Source organism: Clarias gariepinus, chromosome 18 (genome assembly GCF_024256425.1).
Source record: "Clarias gariepinus isolate MV-2021 ecotype Netherlands chromosome 18, CGAR_prim_01v2, whole genome shotgun sequence".
NCBI lineage: Eukaryota > Metazoa > Chordata > Actinopteri > Siluriformes > Clariidae > Clarias > Clarias gariepinus.
Genome location: NC_071117.1, coordinates 20742202 through 20764475, shown reverse-complemented (window position 1 = coordinate 20764475; position 22274 = coordinate 20742202). Strand labels below are relative to the sequence as shown.

The 22274-nt window shown below is 37.9% G+C and overlaps 2 protein-coding genes across 4 annotated transcripts; one reads left to right on the top strand and one right to left on the bottom strand.

The window, feature by feature from the left end:
* Window positions 1–753: 753 nt before the first annotated feature.
* On the top strand, window positions 754–4130 carry atp5pf (ATP synthase peripheral stalk subunit F6). 3 transcript variants are annotated; one of them, XM_053476610.1, is made up of 4 exons: window positions 754–896; window positions 2491–2667; window positions 2780–2904; window positions 4023–4130. In XM_053476610.1, the coding sequence occupies exons 2-4, from the start codon at window positions 2498–2500 to the stop codon at window positions 4049–4051; spliced, it is 324 nt and encodes a 107-aa protein (XP_053332585.1). In that variant the 5' UTR covers window positions 754–896; window positions 2491–2497; the 3' UTR covers window positions 4052–4130. The 3 variants fall into 3 exon arrangements, with proteins under 3 accessions (XP_053332585.1, XP_053332586.1, XP_053332587.1); XM_053476611.1 differs by having other exon boundaries at window positions 874–955; XM_053476612.1 differs by lacking the exon at window positions 754–896 and adding an exon at window positions 1162–1184.
* A 1362-nt stretch (window positions 4131–5492) lies between these two features.
* On the bottom strand, window positions 5493–17598 carry jam2a (junctional adhesion molecule 2a). The gene is made up of 11 exons (XM_053476633.1): window positions 17406–17598; window positions 11842–11907; window positions 11595–11705; window positions 10477–10626; window positions 10121–10308; window positions 9171–9273; window positions 8920–9027; window positions 8186–8198; window positions 7702–7773; window positions 7009–7042; window positions 5493–6158 (listed from the first exon to the last, which is right to left on the bottom strand). Exons 1-11 carry the CDS (start codon window positions 17452–17454, stop codon window positions 6120–6122), a joined length of 933 nt encoding a protein of 310 aa, XP_053332608.1. The 5' UTR covers window positions 17455–17598; the 3' UTR covers window positions 5493–6119.
* Window positions 17599–22274: the final 4676 nt, after the last annotated feature.

The following is a 22274-nucleotide window of genomic DNA, read 5'->3' as shown; positions in this document are numbered from 1 at the left end:
GGAGGTATAAGTGAAAGAATACTAACACCTACAATCACTGTATTGTGCCTATGCACCTTCTTTGCTTGACCCCGTACCTGACAGATTCAGATTACATACTTCAGCTCAGTCCTTATACTAAGGTCATTGACATTTGCTCAACTTCAACATCAGAAAAAATATTATGCAATATCCGAACTATTGACAAAAAAGCTCTTGCATTATCAACCATAGCCTACTGTTGTATATATTTTAATGAGACAGTGTTTGAAGACAACATGATCATGATTAAATTTATGATACAATATCCATCTTCAGGGATCTGTGCAGGCCAGTCAAGTTCTTCCACACCAAAGTCATCAAACCGTGTGTTTAGTCGTTAATTTGTGCATTTGGACACAGTCATGTTGATATTGAAAAGGGCCTTCCTTTTGGGAGAATAGCACTGTGCTAGATGTCTTGGTCTGCTGAAGCATTAAGATTGCCCTTCACTGGGATAAGGGGCCTGATTAACCTCAATGATTACCAGGTTTAACCAAATACTTTTGTTCATATAGTGTTCATGTGTGCTGCTCACTGGCACTATGTGAGTAATCTACTGCTGTGCCCAAGCGTTAAGACAGTAGATGGCGACACTGAGCTTGCGTCTTTCTATTTTCTACCTATTTTGAAACAAAACCCGCCTCTTTTTCTGGATTCGGCTCGCAGAGTCCCGCCTACTGTATTAGGATTGGGGTAGGATTCTAATTTACAGGGACTCTGCGAATCATTAGGTATTCCTTGTACCGGAAGTGAGTTTAAAGAAATACGGGTAGGGAAAAAAAAACATCGCACTAGTAGATGCAAAGAAAAAAACTACCCAGAATGCTTTAGGTCTCGGCGGCAGCCATTGCTTGAGGACGGAAGCTAGTTGCAAGGTGACTGGTTATTGTGAAGGGATTTTTTTATTGTAAATATCTTGACAGGAATTTAAAAAGTTAGTGATTAAGTTTCTTCATTTTGGAGGCACATACTTGTTTATAATTGCCTAACCTGGTTGTAGGCACGCTGTGGTAGATTTGGCGTTCCGTTCGCATGGTTTATGGCAGAATTTTAGCTTGTTAGCTACCTAACGTTAGCATGTATTAGTGTGAGTGACCGCTAAAGTCATTTCTGTTAATGACAGCTAAAGTCAAGGGAAATCCGCGTTTCTGGTGTAAAAAGTAGTAAGTAATGGTAATGTTAATTCATAGTTTTTAAATTTGCGTTTTGTTAATAACCTTTACTCTTTCATCAAAGGACAGTTATAGTGGCTGTGTGTGTGTATAAGAGAGATATGTAAAGTGTGAAATATTGAAAATCAGAGTAGCACGTGAACGAAGCACTAATGAATTTTAAAGTGGAACTAAACTTTGTTGGAGCTTTAAAACGAACTGGTCCACTGCAGGTACTAGGGAGAGGAATCACCCGATACGATATTATCACGATATTTGTGCGCGATTCTATAAGTATCCTGTTTCGATGTTTCAATTCCTAAATTTTGTTACAATTTTAAATCTTTAAAAAAAAAAAAAAGCTTAATGATTAATTAAATGAAGCCCGTTCCTTATAACATAAGTTTTCTCACTTAAAAACCGAGCGCAGCATTTACAAAAAATACAATGTAGCATAAAATACAAGAGTTTAACATTTAACTTAAAATTTAATTAAGCAAAAAAAATAATAAAATCTTTTTTTTCTGAGCAGCGCATATCTCAGTGTCATCCATGATAATGATTATTTTTAAACAAACTTAGCGAATAATTCACTCCTACCACACGGGATGAAAATGTGTAAATAGTTCAGAGTGTAGGATTTTAAAGAAACAGTGACGTTTTACCGCCTCAAATAGCTCCGTATCTCAAAACTCGACTTGACTAAGCAGGTCGAGTGGCTGTATAATGAGTGGGTTTGAGACTAATTTGCTCAGAGTTTGGAGGAAAAAAAACGCAGATTAGACACTTTTACCAAGGGCAGTTTTGCATAAAAATCAGTTTTACATAAAAATGTGTTTCTGTTGCGCCAATCGGAAGCTTCTACTCTCAATACAGAATCGATTATATCTAAGGATGATCACTGGTCACAGCCATCAAACTAAAAAAAAAACCCCCAGCTAATTCTGGTCACTGGCCAATTGACCAGATCTGGCTGATCGATGATAACTGAATCTTTTTTTCCCCCTCCATCCTATCTCTAGCAGATGTAGTTCTCCTATTTTATGTCAGGTTATACAGGCACTCGACCTGCACGCTCTTTGTTTGCACATTTGCACGTGTACTTTTGTTGTTTCCTTTTTGTATAGAAGTAGTTTAAGGTTAACGTAAAAAATGAAAATCTGTCATATCTGAGCTAGTCAGCTAATTACGTCTAACTGTATATGGTTGGAATGACAGTAAAAGCCTACTTGACTTGCGGTGAAACTTGTGCTGTTTGAGTATAAACATGTCGCCAGGTCTTTGCACATTAACTAAAGTTTGTGATTTTGCTATACAGAGACAGCATGGCACTCCATCAGCTCTTTCAGCTCTCCTCGCTCTTCCGCTCAGCCGTTAGCGTGACCCTGCGCAGGAACCTCGGCATCTCTGCTGTCCTTTTTAACAAGACTAAAGAGCTGGACCCTGTACAGAAACTCTTTGTGGACAAAATCCGCGAGTACAACGTCAAGAGCAAGTGAGTATCAGTGAGCAGTTGATCTTTTGTCATCTCTAAATCAGAAAGACAAGACCTTAAGACAAACCTGTCTCTTTCTCTCTCTCTTTTTTTTTTTTTTCCCCCCATACAGGAGCTCAGGTGGCGTGGTCGATGCTGGCCCCAGCTACCAGAAGAACATGACAGAAGAGGTAAACAAACTGCAAAGGTTATATGGAGGAGGTGACATGAATAAATTTCCCGACTTCAAATTCCCAGGTCAGTGTCGGATCTACAGCGTGGTGATGCGTTTGTAACGGTTTTCTATTAAACAACAAATCCAAACATGAGGATATCTGTACCCCGGACAAGTTTATATAATTTTTTCATCATTTAATGCTAGCTGTGGGTGAAGCAGAGTGTTTCCGGAGGGCATTAGGTGGGCAAAAGTGGTTAAAAAGCAAATATGTTTCTAATGAAACCAGGCATTGAAACCCTGGGAAATAAAGTAAGCACAAGATACAGTGAGTCTGTTTTAATAGCAGTGCACAAGTTGAAGGACACTAGAGGAAATGGAGCAAGCAAGAATGGTAGTATTTAGTTCAGTAAAAAAATTTAGATGTTATCAGAAAACACAGTCAACTAGTTGAATCCTATGCTGTTTTTTATGTCATGAAGTAGGCTGTTCAACTCAGTTTAAAAGTTATTACTATAAATATTATTATTATTATTTAAATAATAATTTTGTCATTAAATCAAAATGAAGCCAGTTATAAATGGTCTCAGAATTGAATTCAGTCTTCTGCGAGACAGGCAATGATTTTTCTCTCTGTAAATTTGAACGAAATGCACATCTATAGATTGTCAACTAAATTACATGAATGTTATGGATATGTCGGGTTATAGAATCCTCCTTTATTTTGGCTATCAGGCCAAGGCTTATATATTATGCATTCATATAAATACATATTTATTATTATTTAGATTTGTTACAATGAAATGTGAATATTTTCTTATGAAGCAGCTTTCTATGTACACCCCTAATGTTTTTTTTGTTCTGTAAGCTAAGATGTTTTTGAATGAATAAACTTAATCCTCAGTACGTTTACCTTATGTTTAAAAAAAGGGAAATTTACTCTCATCATAGTTTGCAAAGTTATCTCTAAGGGTCATTTTGAGCATTTTATCCTCCTTAAAAAAAAAATCAATTATGACAATTATGATTTAGCCAGAAGGATTTCGGCTGACTCAATAACTCAAATTATACATTCTTATTTTCATTTTGCCTTCAGGTTGAACACTATGTTGTTTGATAATATCAGCACAAATCATTTTGTATTGATTCTGCTTGCTTTTATATCGGTTAACTCAATTCTGTTTTTTTCTTTTTTTGACAGAACCCAAGCTAGAGGAGGTGGCCAAGTGAACAGCCCTCTGCCTAAACCTGCGTGTATCTGTCATTCAGAGTGATGAGAAAAATTATTTAATAAATAACTTGAAATGTGTGTCAAATGTCTTTTATTTTTGTATCCATTCATTAAAATTGAAATGGATTTAAAAAAAATGCCAGTTGCCCTCATCTGGGCTAAAATAATGACTTACAGTACTGTAGCATTCAGCCTTTTATGATGAGTCTCTAAAATCATAGATTCAAAATGTTTGTTTTTTCATTGGTAAATTCTGGTCCAGGTTATGTTTATCATAAGTTGTATCCCAGATTCAAGAAATGTGCTCAGCTGTACATTGGAGAAAGTGGAAACCATTTTCACAAGGAAAGTTTTTACCATTCGAGTTTGATCACAGGAAAAAAATAAAATTCTATCTACTGCATTAGTGTAGTAACCACAGACTAGAATCTTACATATTTAAAGCACTTGTTTGGTTTTAAATAATGCCTTGTTTTTAAAAAAAGAAAATGTATGCTATTAGAAAGGTCAGCTTATTGGCCTGCATCAAGGAAGAAAACATGATTTAAAAAGTCATTGGTGATTTACTTTAGTTAGTCTAATCAGAAATAATGCCTTCAGTTTTCTAAGGAGAATAAAGGTTGGACTTTGAAGCAAAGGAAAAAAGTCATGTAGTTTGATGAGTCGAGATTGGCCCTATTCCAGAATGATGGGTGCATCAGGGTAAGAAGGGAAGCCTGTTCAAGCCTGTGGAGGCAGTGTTATGATCTGGGGTTACTTTAGTTGCTCAGGTCTAGACTCAGCAATGTTATATGACAATAAAATGGAGTCAGCTTATAACCTGAAAGACCAGGGTATCACTTTTATGCACATCTATGCAGTTTTTCTTACCTGATGGCATGGGGCATATCCCAAAACTTGAACTGGCAGTGTGACTGGGAGCATAAGGGATAATTTTTACAAATTGGTCACCACATTGTGCAACATAATCAAAGCTTAAAGGAAGTCAAAATAAATAGTTGTTTGAGCGACTTTCTTTGTTTTTGGTTTTATATATATATGAATGTTTTTTTTTTCTTTAATTGCCGTCATTTAATCTAAGCATAAATATTACAGGCTCCTGCTGTACTAATGTAGAATCTTGTGCTCATCCAAGGAGTATACTGAGCATTCTTTAAGTCCACACCACACTTCAGCTGTATATTATAGAGTAACATAGAGGAATAACTTCATTTTCTAGTGTCCTTTCTGGGTCTGGTTTCTTTGAGGGTTTCTTCCTCATGGCTCAAAGATCTTTGTCAGTGTCAAATGTTCTAACAGTTTCATGATTTTATGTAGCTTTAGACATACTATGTGCACAGCTGATGAAATGTTGCATTATATTATAAATTATACTATACTTATTATACAAAGGACTGTAAGTATTATAACTAGAAGCATGTTTTGTTTTTGTTTTTTTAAAAAGGTTTAATACTGAGAAAATATACAGCAAATCATTCATGCATTTCAACCAAAACAGTTACTGTACAGATGAAACAAAAAAGGCACAATTCCAAATACAAATACACAGTCTTAAATACAGATCGTTTCACTCATGGGAGGCATTCTAGAAAGCTTAATTCTTGATTAGTGACCGAGATGTTTCGTGTGAGTTTATTTACTAACCAATGAATCTAGCGTCCTAGTAATGCTCGGTTTGCAAGGCACAAGTAGATGCAGTTCATAAATTCTGTGAAAACATGAGCTTTACACTAATGTGTTTTAGGAAGGCTCATCTTTTTTTAAATTTAATAATAATAATAATAATAATAATAATAATAAAAACTGTTGCACATTTCATTTATGAGGATGTGTGCATATTACAGTACATCCACCAGGGGGCGTGGGGGGGGAAGTACAGTAGGTCAGTGGTTGCTCCATTTTCAGTGAGTCTTTTTTTTTTTCTTCAAGGAGAGCTACACTCAAGACAAATGTTCATGGAAGGTTTTCGTTGTCTTGTTCACAGCCACAGTAAGATAAGCTGCAGTCTCCAGTTCCACAGGGACTGTAAATGCCGCATGGTGGATTTAACGAAGCTTTAAAGGATCCTTACAGCATAAATGACTGTGTGTGTTTGAAGTCCTGAACCTGTGAAAATCCAAAAGTACAAATGAAAGGGTCGCCATCTAACAAATAACACAAAATGATTTAAATAAAAAAAAAATGTACATTGTTCATTCTAGGAAAATGATACCCAATGTAGTATTTTAAATTAGATTTGAAATAACATGTTTAAATGTTACTTCATTCCAATATGGTATCACAGTACGTTATTTACATGCACTATAAAACTGTTGTTCTAAGAACTGCCAGAAGCTATGTCTAATAAAAAGATGACCTCATCCCATAATATATCCATAATCTATACCACTACCATCCTGTGTGGGCAAACTTAAAGCACTAGATAAGGTACACTCTGGGTGGGGTGCCAACGCATCAAAGGCACAAGCACACAAACATCTGTAACACCCAATCACATAATGAGGTTTTTCTTTACCTTTTATACCACGACTATTTGCTCTTTCTAGGATTACTGACTCACTCACTCATCATCTACACCGCTTTATCCTCTATACAGGGTCGCGGGGAGCCTGGAGCCTATCCCAGGAGGCTCAGGACACGAGGCAGGGTACACCCTGGACAGGGTGCCAACGCATCGCAGGGCACACACACATACACACATAGACAATTTGGGAACGCCTATTAGAAGAACCTGCATGTCTTTGGACACTGGGAGGAAATCTAAACCCCCAGAGGAAACCCACTAAACATGGGGAGAACATGCAAACTCCATGCACACGGCCCCCTTAAGGCAGGAATCGAACCCGGACCCTGGAGGTGCATGGTGTCAGTGATAACCTCTAATCATTTTTTAGAATTAAAAAATCTGCCATTATAGTTTAATGTTAATTTATAGCTCAGAGAAGTTAATACTTACATTTTGTGAAGGAGGTCCATAACCAGCATGAGGGCTATAGGGGAAATATAAACCATTTAGATTAAATATAACAAAAAAAAGGTAAAACTTTGTGATTTATGAAATCTAAATTGTAAGGTTGCAGAAATAATGGCAAATTCCATAGCTCTCTCACACACACTCATCATCTATATCGCTTTATCCTGTATTTAGGGATTCAGGGGGCCTAGAGCCTATCCCGGGAGACTGAGGGCACGAGGCAGGGTAGACCCTGTACAGGGTGCCAATCTCTCATAGGGCACACACACATACACACACTATGGGCAATTTGGGAACGCAAATTCGCCTAATCTGCATGTCTTTGGACTCTGGGAGGAAACCGGGGTATCCGGAGGAAACCCACCAAGCACGAGGAGAACATGCAAACTCCATGCACACAGAGACGGGAATCGAACCTGGCCAGGAATCGAACCCGGACCCTGGAGGTGCAAGACGACAGTGTTAACCACTACACCACCACATTCCATTTTTTTTTCTTAAAAAAACACTTATTGTGTTTAGTGATTGGTATCAGCTTCTTAGCATTCTTTAGTCCGTGTTTATATAAAACTCTAAACTCATGGCTTGTTTTTGGTTCGCTTTTTATTTATTCACTTTTCTATTCCTATGATTGTTCGTTGTGCTGTTCTTCATCAGTCATTCCGTCTAACTCACATGTCCTCTGATCTGTTGAGGTTCTGGCTGCTGATGTGAGCCACTCCATGACACTGTTGGATCCAGAATGACCTGCAATAAGGGGCCACGTGGGTAACAGGTCAGAGGTAACAGCTGGGGCCAACAGCATGCTGTGCATCATGCCAAGGTTTTACAGGTAATGAGTGTATGTAATCAAATTTGGGTGGAGAAACGAACAGAGGGATTAACCAGATGGAAAGTGCAAACACACTTCATGCTGCTACTAACAAGCTATTATTCACACGGACACTTAAGTCAGGTTTGTCCAGTCACATTTTAGTGAACTTCCCCAAACTCTAGTAAACAAATACATCTGCAATAAAAAAAAATCTGTATATATATATGAATAAACTCCTAAAATATTTTAAGTGTTAGTTAAAGTCCTTAGTTTGATACACAGTACTGTAAAATACACACATACACACATACACATACAAAAGCAGACTCTCAATCAAGCTCTTACCTTCCTCTGTGTCCTGTCATGAAGAGGTTAAGCGGAACAGGGAAAGAAAAAAAAACAGATTAAAACATTTCCTATATTTTCCATAGAAATGAATCTAAAATTTCATTTACTAGTACAATTAGGCTTCTCCCAATTACTCAGCCAGTTTGTGGCATTTTTATCCGATTTCGATTCAAATGATTTACATTATTTATATAAATTAAATAAAGATTTTGTCTGAACATTGATCAGAACTCACTCTTCCAATGATATCTTTACTTTCATATATTGGAGGACCCGCAGTAAGTCTCAATAAGTACGAATTTTTCTGTCTGTATGTCTGTATGTCTGTCCAGCCGAGCTTGTCACAGCATCACAGGCATGACGGAATAAAATTTTCTATATTTGCCTGAAGTTAAACCTGTACCATAAATGAAATCAAAATGATGAGAAGTGAAGTTATAAACTTTTTTTTTTTTTTTTTTTTGCCAGATTACGTCACAGCATCTAGCACTTTTTTGGACGAGCAGTCCTATTTTCCTCTAAGTGGGCGTGGCTATACACGTTATAGTTTACCGTAAATATACGGTATGTGGAATGCATAGAAACTACCATAATGCACCTACAAAGCACCCAAATCCTTACTGTACATAGGGCTTGACATTTCCATTTCCATTAATTCATTCTGCAGCACTATGGCCTATGTAATGTACATTGCTCGAAAAAAAAAAAAAAAAAGATTTTTTTAAACTTACGGTTAAAGTAGCCATGTCGATGTGCATAACACGCCCCGAGAGTGCATAACCCTATGATCAGGCACAAAATGACAATCCCGGCTACAATCGCAGAAACATTGAGATCGTCTGAGAGAGAGAGAATGGGACGAGAAAAGACAAACCAGATGAAATAAATTAATTGAAGACTGATAGGAAAATAAGCACATGGGAACGTCATGGATATGTATTTGGATATGTCTGAGCTTACACACAGAGAAGCATGCACTCACCGATTGTCATGCGATTTCCTACACAGCTCTTTGATTTTCCTACCCCATTGTTGGCCTCACAGTGGTATAGTCCTGTGTCAGCTATAGTAACTGTATGAAAAGTCTATTCAAAAGAGAGACATCATGAATATGTTAGCAGCAAATACTGAGTATTCCATCCTATTTACACTCACTCATCGTCTATACCACTTAATCCTGTATTCAGGGTCGCGGGGACCTGGAGCCTATCCCAGGAGACTTGCGGCACGAGGCAGGGTACACCCATACACACACATACACACTTATTCACACACTATGGGCAATTTGGGAACACCAATTAGCCTAAAGTGCATGTCTTTGGACTGTGGGAGGAAACCGGAGTATCCGGAGGAAACCCACCAAGTTTCCCGTCTCTTGATTCCCCTCACAGAGACGGAAATCAAGCCTGGCCAGGAATCGAACCCGGGCCCTGGCAGTGCAAGGTGACAGTAAGCTCTCTGGCTCTCTAAGGCTGTTTGGGTTCGTACAAGGCCATGTACCAGGGGAAAAAACAGCAGAGCTAAGCAACAAGCCAGGGGAGGTGCTCTTCTTCTATGAGGTCACAATAGGGAAAAAAAAATAATTGGACATTTGAAGTTGGAGTGAAGTAAAGGTAGTTTAAGGTATGGAATAAATGCTTTATCTTAGAATTACTTATTTCTAGGGCATTGGTGGCTCAGTGGTAGACTTGTGCCCACTGTGTGTGAGGCCTGGGTTTGACTCCCGGCCAAGGTACTAACCACAGTCCTAAAAGTATTTCCCATTCCTGGATAGAATGTGAGGGTTACATCAGGAAGGGAATTCTGTGCCAACCCATTAAAGGAAGCAGCTGAAAGAACAACCACATTTATTTCAACTGGATCATTAACATATACACACACACACACACGTATGATAACTTGTAAAAAAAAAAATACAAGAATGTGTCTCACAAGAATGCCTGTCTCCTTGCTGACAGAGTAAGTGGCATTGCCTTGAGGTGGTGGAAAGACAGGCTTCTTGTCTTTGTACCATGTGTATCTTGCAGGAGGAATGCTTTGCTTGTCCTCACAGCGCAGCACCACTACAGATCCGGTCAGTGCAGAGCTCGGGATCTGACAGGACGGGGTGTGTGGAGGTACTGAGACAGAGGAGGCAAAGCAAATATTCGAACAACATTAAAAACATGCAAGCTTCAGGTGATTTCTAAGAACAATCTGTAATGTGCAGATGCTAAAGAGTAATGGTGCTGTGTACACACTACAGTATGTGAGTGAGAAACACAAATAGCACAAATAGGATCTCCTACCCAACACGTTTAGAAAGATACTGGCCTCTCCCAGCTTGATTTCGTCTTCAGAAGCGCTGACCTCACAGCGATACTCTCCGGCATCCGTTAGTCTCACTTTTTCTAATTTTATTGTTGCCCCTTCAATCCTTGCACGTCCCACAAAAGGATCTGTGAAACAAAAGATGATGATTGCAAGTAATTCCAAGTGTACAATATATACCATACAGACATCTGACCATCACCTTTATATGAGACCCTAGAAAACTGATTTAAAACTAACTTTAGCTGCGTTTTCACAGACTGGGTCACATATGAGTTCACAGGTTCAATTCCTGCCTGTGTGCATATAGAGTTTGCATGTTCTCCCTGTGCTTGGTGGGTTTCCTCCGGGCACTCCGGTTTCCTCTCACAGTCCAAAGAAATGCAGATTAGACTAACAAATTGCCCACATTGTGTGAATCAGCGTGTGAGCGTGTACGGTATATGTGTGCCCTGCAATGGATTGGCACACTGTCCAGGGTGTACCCTGCCTCATGCCCTAAGTCTCCTGAGATAGGCACCAGGCTCCCCCACGACCCTGAATACAAGATTAAGCGTTATAACAATGGATGAGAGAGTGAGTCACCATACCTATATGTTGTTTAAAATGATTTGTAAGATATAGGGCATATGGCATATATCCAAAGATCTAAAGCAAGATGGATGCTGAAGGCTGAAGTGCAGAGCCCTGACCTAAACCCATATGTTCAGTGGAACATCTTTGGGATTAACTGGAATGCCTTTGGAGCCAGCATCAGCATCTGAATATGCTTATGGTATTGTGGCTAAACTTTCATTCGGTGATCAAAAGTACTGTACATCCATCCATCCATACATCCATCCATCCATCCATCCATACATCTATCTCAAAAGCACATCAAAACTAAATCTAGTGGTAAGCGTGGAATCTTTGATAGAAGAAGAAGAAGACCAACTCTATATCAATGCCCATGGTTTAATTATGGGATGTTCTACACGTACATATAAGAGTCATGGTCGGGTATATCTCACAAAGGAACAAAACAATGAGAAATTAACTATATATTTATTAACAACCTAATGGAATGGTTATTTTCTACATAGCAGTATGTATTTACCTGTGAAGCTCCCATTGAAGTAGACAAAGGAGGTGTCCTTGTCCTTTTTCTTCCACTCGATGCGAGGATGCCGATCTTTCTCTGTCTTAAAATCACAGGAAAGACTCGTGCCTACAATATAAAAAATATTTTTACAAATATAGACTGATATAAATAATAATAATAATAATAATAATAATAATGAAAATGATGATGATGATAATGTTGATGGATAGAGTTTTGGGTTACATTGTGTCTTATTCCTCACCTGCGTTTTCCTCCACTTCTACTCTGGAGTTCGAAGTGGTGACTATGACAGGAGCAACAGGAGCACCTAAAAAAGGGACAATCAGCTGAGTTTTATTCTTATTCTTACTCTTTTCAAACTCATGTTGGCTACTTTTGGCGCTCAAGGTGTTCAGAGTATTTAATATTCGCATTGGAAATAAACACATACCTAGTACCAAACCATTTTGTACCTTAAACATACACAAGAAAGGTTCTTGCAACTTCATCTTTTAGGAATTTTTAACTATTTAAACCATTTTATAATCCCATTATAGTGTATAATGCCAAAAACTATGCACGCTCACAACATGGTTGTGTAAACTGGCACCTGTTATACAGTGGTGGGGTTGATTATCAGGAAACACAAACGAGTAGAAAAACCGTTGTATTCTGCAGTTAAACCAATTCATTGTTTTTTGTTTTCTTTTAAACCGATAATGGATTAAGGAATGTTTACTGACTCCCATCACTGCTCAGAAACCAAGAAGGAGACAATCTGTTGTATGACCCTGCATATTTTTAAGGGTTCCCCCAAATAGAGAAGCTAAAGAACGCTTACGTTTATTCATTTCTATAAATTGTACTTAAATCCTGCATCATGCCACACTTACAGTAATGCTTTGGAGTCTATTTTATATGCAGCCATATTTATGAACCCCAAATGGAAGTCCTCTACTGTTCTACTTATCCATTCACTGTTGTTGAAGGTACCAAAAATATACCCAGATATGACATAAATAGACATTCAAACAGGGGTACTACGGTGAACCAGCCGTGAGCAGGTTAGCTTTCCTAAAACTGAGTCAATAGCTGACTTCCTTTCAGGAACAGGAAACAGGTGTAGCCCTTCCTCCCTGATGATTGGACTTTGCATCACACCCATTGTTCATCATCCTGTTTCTGCTCATAGGTCATTCCTCACATCAGCTAACCACCATACGCCATTTACTTGCCATGCGTCACATTTACTGTATATTCCCATATGCTATTGTCTTGAAATTTCAGTTCAGTTTGACTTGTATAGCACTTTTAACAATAGGCATGGTCACAAAGCAGCTTTCCAGAAATCTACATGGTGGCCTAAAAGTCTAGATCCACTGGCCAAGTATATTTAAAGATAAATTACATAAGTACAGAAATAAGTGCTAAAATTAACACCCAAAGCACTTGTGTATAAGCACTGAATACAAGAAAGCTGAGCATTTCTTAACGTATTGTAGAAGAACTGATGTTCCATGCAGAGATGATTTATACATTTATATCTAATTATCAATCCAGTAATTACAGCGGCAAGAAAAAACTCCCTGGTCATAGTAAAGAAACCTGAAGAGGAACCAGAATCAAAAGAGAACCTACCCACATCTACTGTATGTATATGACACAATAATAAATACCTCCCTTCTTTAAAGAAAATGCAATATAGTAAAAAAAAAAAAAAAGAAGAAGAAGTGTAAACAGGAAATTCATGTTTGTTGCACCAGCTACAGTGAACCCTTGGATTGTGAGTAACGCGGTTTGCGAGTGTTCCGCAAGACGAGCAAAGATTTTTAATACATTTTGACTTGGAAAATGAACAAGTCTTGGTTTACGAGTATCATGTATCACGCATATGCTTCTTGCCCCTACTTTCGCCTTCAGACACACACAGACACACACACACACACACACTTTCTCTCTGCTTTACACAGAAACACTGCTCTGTCGCGATTATTTTCAAAGGTAAAGTGCAGGTTAATTTATTTTATTTTTACTTTACAGCAGTGATTCCTTTAGTGTGACGCTCAATCGAGTGTGATAAGAGAGATTTCTTGTTTATTTTTTTCCGATAAAACAGTGTTTCTATTATGTGCTATTATTTAACTAATTACTTTGATGATCTGAAATATTAAAGTGTGACAACATGCCAAAAAAAAAAAAAGGAAATCAGGCACTTTTTCACACCACTGTATACCGCTTTATCCTGTAGACAGGGTGGTGGGGGGGCCCTGAAGCATATCCTAGGAGATTAGGGTACACCCTGGATAGACCAATAGTGAGCAATTAAATTCCACATGAACGAAGTAATACATTTACACAAAAAATGCAGTAAAAACATTGTGACGCACTACACTATGACCAATACACTTCTATTCGAATATACTTTGTCCCACAAGCTTTATACTGTACATTCATCTAACTAAACTCCACTCTTGTCTTGTATGAGAGTAAAAATGAATTGTGAATAGAAATGAATGTTTTAAAATAGCGCAAAAACCCCTTCTGTAAATGAGAATATAAGAAAGTGAACTGCAGATGATGTGGATTCATGCAGTTGAGCTTATTGTCATAGTACAAAACAGGACATTATGATCACACTGAGCCCCAGCAACTCTAATTAACTCTAGAGCACAAGAGTCACTGTTTACGAACATTTCAGAAAGCTAATCAAAGGGAAAAAATATGAAAGATAAACAGAACCACTGATTGCTGCTTGTCTGATTCATTTCAGCCAAGGCTTCCTGCTAGGAAACTGTAAAAGTGCCCTTTTTGTGTCTGGCTATCAGTTGTTAAACTTCCGTAGAAGTAGAGGTTGAAACAATTCAAATTCATGTATCGTGTGTTGTTCCTGTCTCTGGATTCATTATCATTTCCTTATTGTTATATTTGTTTATCCTATTCTAATCTTATGTTATAGAACTAAATGTCTTGGAGAAACATATTTGATGTTCTGGCAAAATTAATATCACTTCAAAGTACTAAGTCACTTGAGGGTCACTCATTAAAAAACGGTTTTCATGTTTGAGACGGATGTTATGTCTACAAAGAAAGCTACAGGTTTTTCCATGGAACCCCTCTACACGCTTGTGGTTTTGTGGGGGTAACATGTTTCCAAGTGGTGTGAATCACAGAAAGACTTTGAATTGATTCAATATTCGCGGTTTTCAGTTCATTTCAATTCAACAGCACTAATGTTTATTGTCTGATTTAGCTCAAGGAGCTATATTCATTTTTAAAAACTAGCTTTCAAATCAGCTAATATAAGTAATAGGTGGTGCAGTGGATTAGTGGTTAGCACTGTCGCCTTGGGTTTGGTTTGATTCCCACCTTGAGGTCTGTTTGCATAGAGTTTGCATGTTCTCCCAGTGCTTGGTGGGTTTCCTCCAGGTACTCAGATTTTCTTCCCACAATCCAAAGACATGCAGATTAGGCTGATTGCTGTTCCCAAATTTGCCGCAGTGTGTCCTAGCAATAGTAATCAGCTTTACACTCCACAGTCCCTAGCTGGACTACAGAGGTTCAATGATGGCCTGCCATAAAGCTGGTACGTGGATTGGCTACAACAGGACATAACTTTCATTATGCTGTGAGTCTTCCGTTATACTAGGACAGTAAGGTCAAAAGAAGGTTAATGAGATACACCAACTTATCTCTGTATCTGTGCAGTTGCTTGGGTGTACAACGGTCCTTTATTTTGGACCAAAATAAAGGACATATTCTATGTTTGTAGAACCAGCGTTGTCTAATTCCACGCTGTCTAAGTCTAAACTTTACCGCTGAAGCAAAGCTCACAAAACAGCTTGGAGGCAAAGTTAGACATTTTATCAGCACAGCTTTATGTCAGACATGGCCTTGCAGGAGGCATGTTATCATATCACTTCCCTTCTGTACTTTATTGTTACAATCTGGCCAGAACCTGGGACGATACATAGAGGGGAAAAGCAAGAAATAGAGAAAGCCATTGCACAAACACACACTCATGTACGTCGTATCCAATCTACTTCCTGGAATTATTTCGGAAACTCCACATGATGAGTAACCTCATGATCAGGATCCCACCAGCAATCCTGGACCTCTGACATGGCCATGCGACTCATCACATCACTAAATCATTTAAATTATATATATATATATATATATATATATATATATGTGTGTGTGTGTGTGTGTGTGTTTTGGTGGTAAAATCTGTTAAACATATCTATACTGTTACATCCTAAGTTTTGACGTGCCATAAATACTTGTGCTACTGCTGGTTCTACATTTCACAAATGGAAATCATTTCATGGCAAGTTATAAATGTTCTCATGTTAGTCACTTGGCAAGCGGTAAGAAAGAACGACAGAGAGGGAAGACAAAGGTTCTCTGTGTGCTTGTAATTCTGCACTTGTCAGAGGGAACAGCTGGCTTAAACGGGTGGCTGTGGTACAGGGAGCCCCACCTTTACACACACACACACACACACACACACTGAGGCAGCTAATATTGCCATCTTAGTTAGTCTATCTCACATATGTACGTCTGTATCTATTTATGTGTTCTATATCATAACTTTTGTTTGATGTTCAATAGATCTATTTCATGAGCATCACTGTTAAACTTGTTAACTACATATAACATTAATAGATATTAATCAACCATCTATACAAAGTCTCAGATGGACACATATGTATGAACTCGTGTGAACTCGTATAAATTGGAACTCAACTTTATCTGACATGATTTACACATACAAACATAAAAAACACAAAACATGCATATACAGACACCACTGTTTCCTGGATACATTGTGACCATTTACACATCTGGTACTACAGTTTGGCTTTACAGTTTGGCTGATCTCCTAAAACATAAAGATGTGTTCTTTATTACAGAAATATGCTGCATTGGCGATATAGTGCCTTTACTGATTTAATAATTCCGTCAATTTTTGTACTGTTTCTGTTTTTTTATGTTTTCAAACTGAAAAAGCTGCTGTAGGAATCAGTGTAAATAATCCTTCACATGGTCATGTTTTACCAGTGTTTCTAAAAAGACTGGCCAACAGCTATTCATTTTCTAATTAACTATTCTTTCTTTCTTTCTTTCTTTCTTTCTTATTAATCTGTTTGTGGAATAAACATTTTTACTTTTTACACATATTCAGTTATTAGTTTTGTTAGAGATCGATCAGTGTAGAAAATGTTTTTACATCATCATTGTAAATAGCACTGAATATGATTGTCACATGGTTCAGTTCAACTTTTTCTATAGGTTGATTAAAAGCATTTAAATATTAAACATATGAATATGAAACAAAAAACAATAACAAAGAAATCATTTTATAACAAATAAATGCTTTCAATCAGAAGCTGAACTGAACTATGTGACAATATCATAAGTAAAATATAAAAGTAAAATATTACTGAATAAAATAACTATATATATATAACTTTATGTAGAATTCTCCTTTTAAAAAAAAACATAAAAAAAATTCTACATAAAAAATTAAATTATATATATAAAAACATTAAATTATATATATATATATATATATATATATATATATATATATTTTTTTTTTTTATATTATTATTATTATTTTATTATTTTTTTTAAGTATCTTTTTTTTTTTGCATTTTATGTCAGTATGTGAAATGCATATTAAAGGGGTAAAAACATATCATTTCATTACATTTAATCCAAAGTGTGCTGATATTCTGACCATGTTACACTAAACCAGTCCCTTCCTAAGCAGCTCCAGGTTAATTGGATTGTAAAAGCTTTGAGAAAAGTCAGTCTACTTACTGTGCATTAACAGCAGGAGAAACACTGGCGGGAAAACTGCAATCTTCATATTATCCTGATTTAAATCTCTCTTTCCAGAAGACTTTCCAGATCTTAGAGCTTAGCAATAAAACCAGAGTGTGTCCGAGAGTTTATAATGTTTTCCTTTCTCCAGACAGGTGTGTGTGTGTGTGTGTGTGTGTGTACACCAGACAAATCCTTCTAATCCAAGGCACGACTTTCTCACTTTCTCCTCTCTTCTGTCCCAGCGCTCCAAGACGAGATGGAACGCCAAAAGGGTCAACATTAAACCGTGTACTTATAAATGATGTGGGACAGGATTTTAGTTTCTACTTCTGGTGCTCCTTTAGTTTTGTTGTTGTTTGTTTATTTTGTTAATTTATGTAATTTATGTATTATTTATGTGATTAATCCTTCCTTGTTTTGATTTGTATGTTGCTGTGTTGTACAAAAATAAAATAAAAATAAGTTAAAAACTGCAACAACGAAAACACCTCATAACTGACATGTTAACCAAGTCCACAAATTACTTCAGAATATGCTAAGATGTAAGATATTTACATGTAGTGGAACCTTGGCATATAACGGCCCTCCCATTCCTACAGAATTTTTGACTTAAGAATAAAAATTTAGAATTTTTTTTTTTTAATGGGGATACGAACAAACAGGAAAACAAAACTTGTTTGTGTCTGGGAAAAGCCAAGCTAAGCAAGTTTACACTCTCACTCATCATCTATACCGCTTTATCCTGTATTTAGGGTCACTTTTTACACCTGGAGCCAGGAGACTTAGGGCATGAGGTGGGGTACACCCTGAACAGGGGTGCAATCCATCATAGGGTACACACACTACAGGCAATTTTTGGGAATGTCAATTAACCTAACCTACATGTCTTTGGACTGTGGGAGGACACCGGAGTACCCGGAGGAAACCCACCAAGCACGGGGAGAACATGCAAACTCCATGCACACAGAGACAGAAATCGAACCCAGACCCTGGAGGTGCAAGACAACAGTGCTTTTTTTTTCAGAGAAAGCTGTTTTAAAAGAATCAATCGAACAATACCAACTTTGCCAACTTTTGTGTTGCAAAACGCATTTTCCCATAGGAAATAATGTAAAACCAGATAATTCGTTCCAGTCACCCAAAACTATTAGCAATATTATACTGTATTTTCAACACTATAATTATATTTTTGCATAACATCAAGACACATAGATAAATGCATATAAAGTTAATGAAATAAAAAGGCATTAAACTTCATTTGAATTTTATTTATGATTCCTCTTGGCAAGGCAACAGGGTGCAAATTTCTTGCAAAATTTCAGTTCTTAAGGTGAAAATTCGCGTGGCGGGGCGTTCGTATGCCAAGGTGTTTTTTTTTTTGGGGGGGGGAAAAATCTACTGCAAAATAAATCCCCCCCCACCTGGGCTGGTCTTAATGTGTCAGATATGCTAAATGTGTACACAGGGGATTGCTTTGTGATTTTTTTTATCCTTTTGGTTTACCACAATCCTCCTCTCATCTCTGTTTGGAGTTTAGCTTCTGAGGAAGGAAGGAGTGGAGCCATAAGGAAGAGAGAGACTTAATTTCGTCCTGAACTTTTCATGAAACTTTGCCTTTGTATTCCCTTAAAACATCTAGAAGTCAAATTTATATAAAAGAACAATAATTTTGTGTGTGTGTGTGTGTGTGTGTGTGTGTGCGTGTGTGTGTTATCCATCACATCATCACACCCATGTGGTTCTCTCCCACCTGTTGCCAGTTAGGGGGCACACAATTGTATAGGATATCTTTGTATGCTGGAGTATGATTTCCCTTTTACTCTAAACCTGTTCATGAGACCATAGAAACCTGAGATCAACCCTACCAAACAACTTTAGGATGACCTGGAAAGCCAACTGCACCCCAGACCTCCTCATCCAGCATCAGTATCTGAACTGACTAATGCTCTTGTAACTGAGTGTTCACTAATCTCAACATCCACATCCAACTTTAATAGAAAGCCTTTGCAGAAGAGTGGAGGCTATTACAACAGTCAAGTGGAAAATGACATGTTCAAGGAGAAAAAAGGGCTGTTACATATCAGATGCTTACACTTGTAGTGGTTTATACAGTAAGCCTTTATGCATGCAAGATGAAAAGACTAACACATTAAGTCTGGTGTCCTTGTAACTGTCACCTACCATCTAAGTTCTGAGCTCAGGTTGTTGTCAGTGAAGAGTTTTACATGTTCTTTCTACGTTCCTTTGGTTTCCTCCAATTTTCAAAAAAAAAACAAAAAAAAAACGGATGGACTTTTTTTGCTAAATTGCCCCAAGTGAATGAGTGTGAACGTAGTTGCAAGATGTCCTGAACTAGCCTCCATTCAGGGTAAATTCTCTTGCCTTGCACTCAATGTTCCTGAAATTGGCGGCTTAACTAGAATACAGATAAATGAATGAAAGGTCTTTCAATTGGACACCTGCATTTTTCACATACTGTGTATAACAGCCTTTATATGATGTTGGCAAGACCACCATTTCCCCCCTTTTTTTTGCTGGAGGATGCAGGTTCTAAACACACACTCTGTGTATTCTCTATATAAATCATGGTATTGCAAGTCTATTAAGGGACCATGGAGGTTCCATCTAGGGACCATGGAGGTCAATGGTGACCATTGCATTTATTCCCATTTTTACCTCTGGTCAACATTCACACAAACATTCACACACTACGAGCAATTTGTGAACGCCAATTAGCCTAATCTGCTTGTCTTTGGACTGTGGGAGGAAACCGGAGTACGCAGAGGAAACCCACCAAGTACGGGGAGAACATGCAAACTCCATGCACACAAACCCTCCGGTGGGAAACGAACCCAGACCAAGGAGGTGCAAGGCAACAGTGCCCATATCCATCAGATCCCACTACTTCACACAAATACAAAAAAATATAAAACAGAAGTTGATCAATAGTAAGCTGTTCATTTGTCCTACATGGGGCTGGAAATCTTAAGGGATTCATGTGTACATGAGCGGTTCCTTTACATGTTAAGAACCGTTGCAATAAGGTTCCTGGATGCACTTATAAAGCTTTTGCCAATAAAGCGATCTAAAGAACCTTTACATATTTCCCTTGACCCTGTTTATTAATGAATGTAATTATTGTCTGTTTTGAATATTTCTAATTAAACGATTGGATTTATTGCTTGACATTTGTTTGGTATTTGGATGGAAAGATTAATGCCGGGAATGTGTTGGCATCGTGAAGGCATTAACACTGTTGGTCTTTATGGGCCACGGGTCAAACATCTCTACTGGCTCGACAACATGCAGCATGTTTTTCTTCAGGGCAGGCCCAAAGTATCACTTTTCACACTCGCTTGTGGTCTAAAGTTTGAGTAAAAACAACAGCTGGCAGTCTAACGTCAAACGCTTCGTTTCATTGTGTAACGCTGCAAATCCTTTTACTGTGGAGGAAATTTACAAATGAATCAGAGCGACGATAAAGTTAGTTATCGGTATACAGGCGGGAAATTACGGCACATTATGGCTGATTGGGAGACAAATTACTATATGACAGGGTTATTTCCTATGAAAAATGAGCAGATAATAACTTTTGAACCTTTGAATATTTCTAAATTAAGCTGAGTTGTAACGTTGAACAAATGAGAGAATGGAGTAATAATAATAATCCAAAGAAAAACATAAACTTTCACTTAAAGCATACTGAGATTTTTCCACTCTTTAGAAAACAAGCCATACTGGTTTAAACCAGGATGGAACGGAATAATTGTGGAATCACGACTTGTCAACGGCAGAGGCATTTAAATCCCACCACCTGTCCCCGCACGACAGATGCACCAGTTGCTGAAAGTCTGACGGTCACACAACAAGGCCTTTGTCTCGGTTCAGCCGGAGTGCTGACCACCGACTTCGCCCGCATACACACACACACTCTCACTTTTGCACACACGTCTCCATCTGACCAGACAAGGCCAGACACGCAATACAGTAACACACCCTACTCGTGCACATGCACACATGCAAACACACACTCCGCATCATGAGACATTCCTCTAGAGCTTTAAAACCTAACAGATGCAGAGGTGGGTCATGTCATGCGATCTCACAGACTCACTGGGCAACAGATCTGTCTGTTGAAAAACAATGTCTAGATTTCTTGTTAATGGTAAAGTTGACATATATAATAAATCACACCAGCTCTTTTTAACATAATTTCATTAAGACAGGATCTTAGTCCTTACAAGTATTTACTCAAAATAATTCTCATAATTCAAGTCAAGTTCTGTCAATATGGTCTACATAAGGTATAGAACTCATCACACAGCACAAGAACATTTCCAAGAGCATTAAAGGAACAGGAAGTGCTCAACCCGCCCCCCCCCCCCCTGCACTTTTTTTTTTTATTGTTGGAAAGTTAAAGTACATTGCACGGATTATAGAGCTTCCCTTATTACCCTTCACATGCATTTATCTGGACGAGGGTTAATCTGGACTCATCGGACTTTTTTCCATTGCAACAAAGTCCAATCTGTATACCGCCTAAATTACTGAAGCCTTTTTTCTGATTAGTCTCACAAAAAAAAAAATGTTTTCTTATGGACACAGCTGTTTAGTCCCAATCCCGTGATTGTGTGCGTATGGAAATGCTCTTACTTTCACTATTAAGCATGGGTATGGTTACTTACAGACTTTTTGTTCTCTGTGACTGCAGTCGCTTGATAGTTCAAAACAAGAGTTTCCTACCATCTACCTGAGCCGCCAATAACAAAATGGACTCCATATTAACTTAAACTAATAATTTCCCATTATACTGAACTTTCAGTCTCACACAGTGTGATGCAGATTAATCCCTGCTATCGGTTT

Excerpts from the sequence above, each read along its gene's own strand:
- atp5pf (XM_053476610.1), top strand. The coding sequence starts at position 2,498 with ATGGCACTCCATCAGCTCTTTCAGCTCTCCTCGCTCTTCCGCTCAGCC. Across the intron at positions 2,668-2,779 it reads GAGTACAACGTCAAGAGCAA|GAGCTCAGGTGGCGTGGTCG; the intron begins GTGAGTATCAGT and ends CCCCCCATACAG. Across the intron at positions 2,905-4,022 it reads TCCCGACTTCAAATTCCCAG|AACCCAAGCTAGAGGAGGTG; the intron begins GTCAGTGTCGGA and ends TTTTTTTGACAG.
- jam2a (XM_053476633.1), bottom strand. The coding sequence starts at position 17,454 with ATGAAGATTGCAGTTTTCCCGCCAGTGTTTCTCCTGCTGTTAATGCAC. Across the intron at positions 9,274-10,120 it reads GCAAGGAGACAGGCATTCTT|ACTTTTCATACAGTTACTAT; the intron begins GTGAGACACATT and ends TCTTTTGAATAG. Across the intron at positions 6,159-7,008 it reads ATGGACCTCCTTCACAAAAT|GTTCAGGACTTCAAACACAC; the intron begins GTAAGTATTAAC and ends GGATTTTCACAG.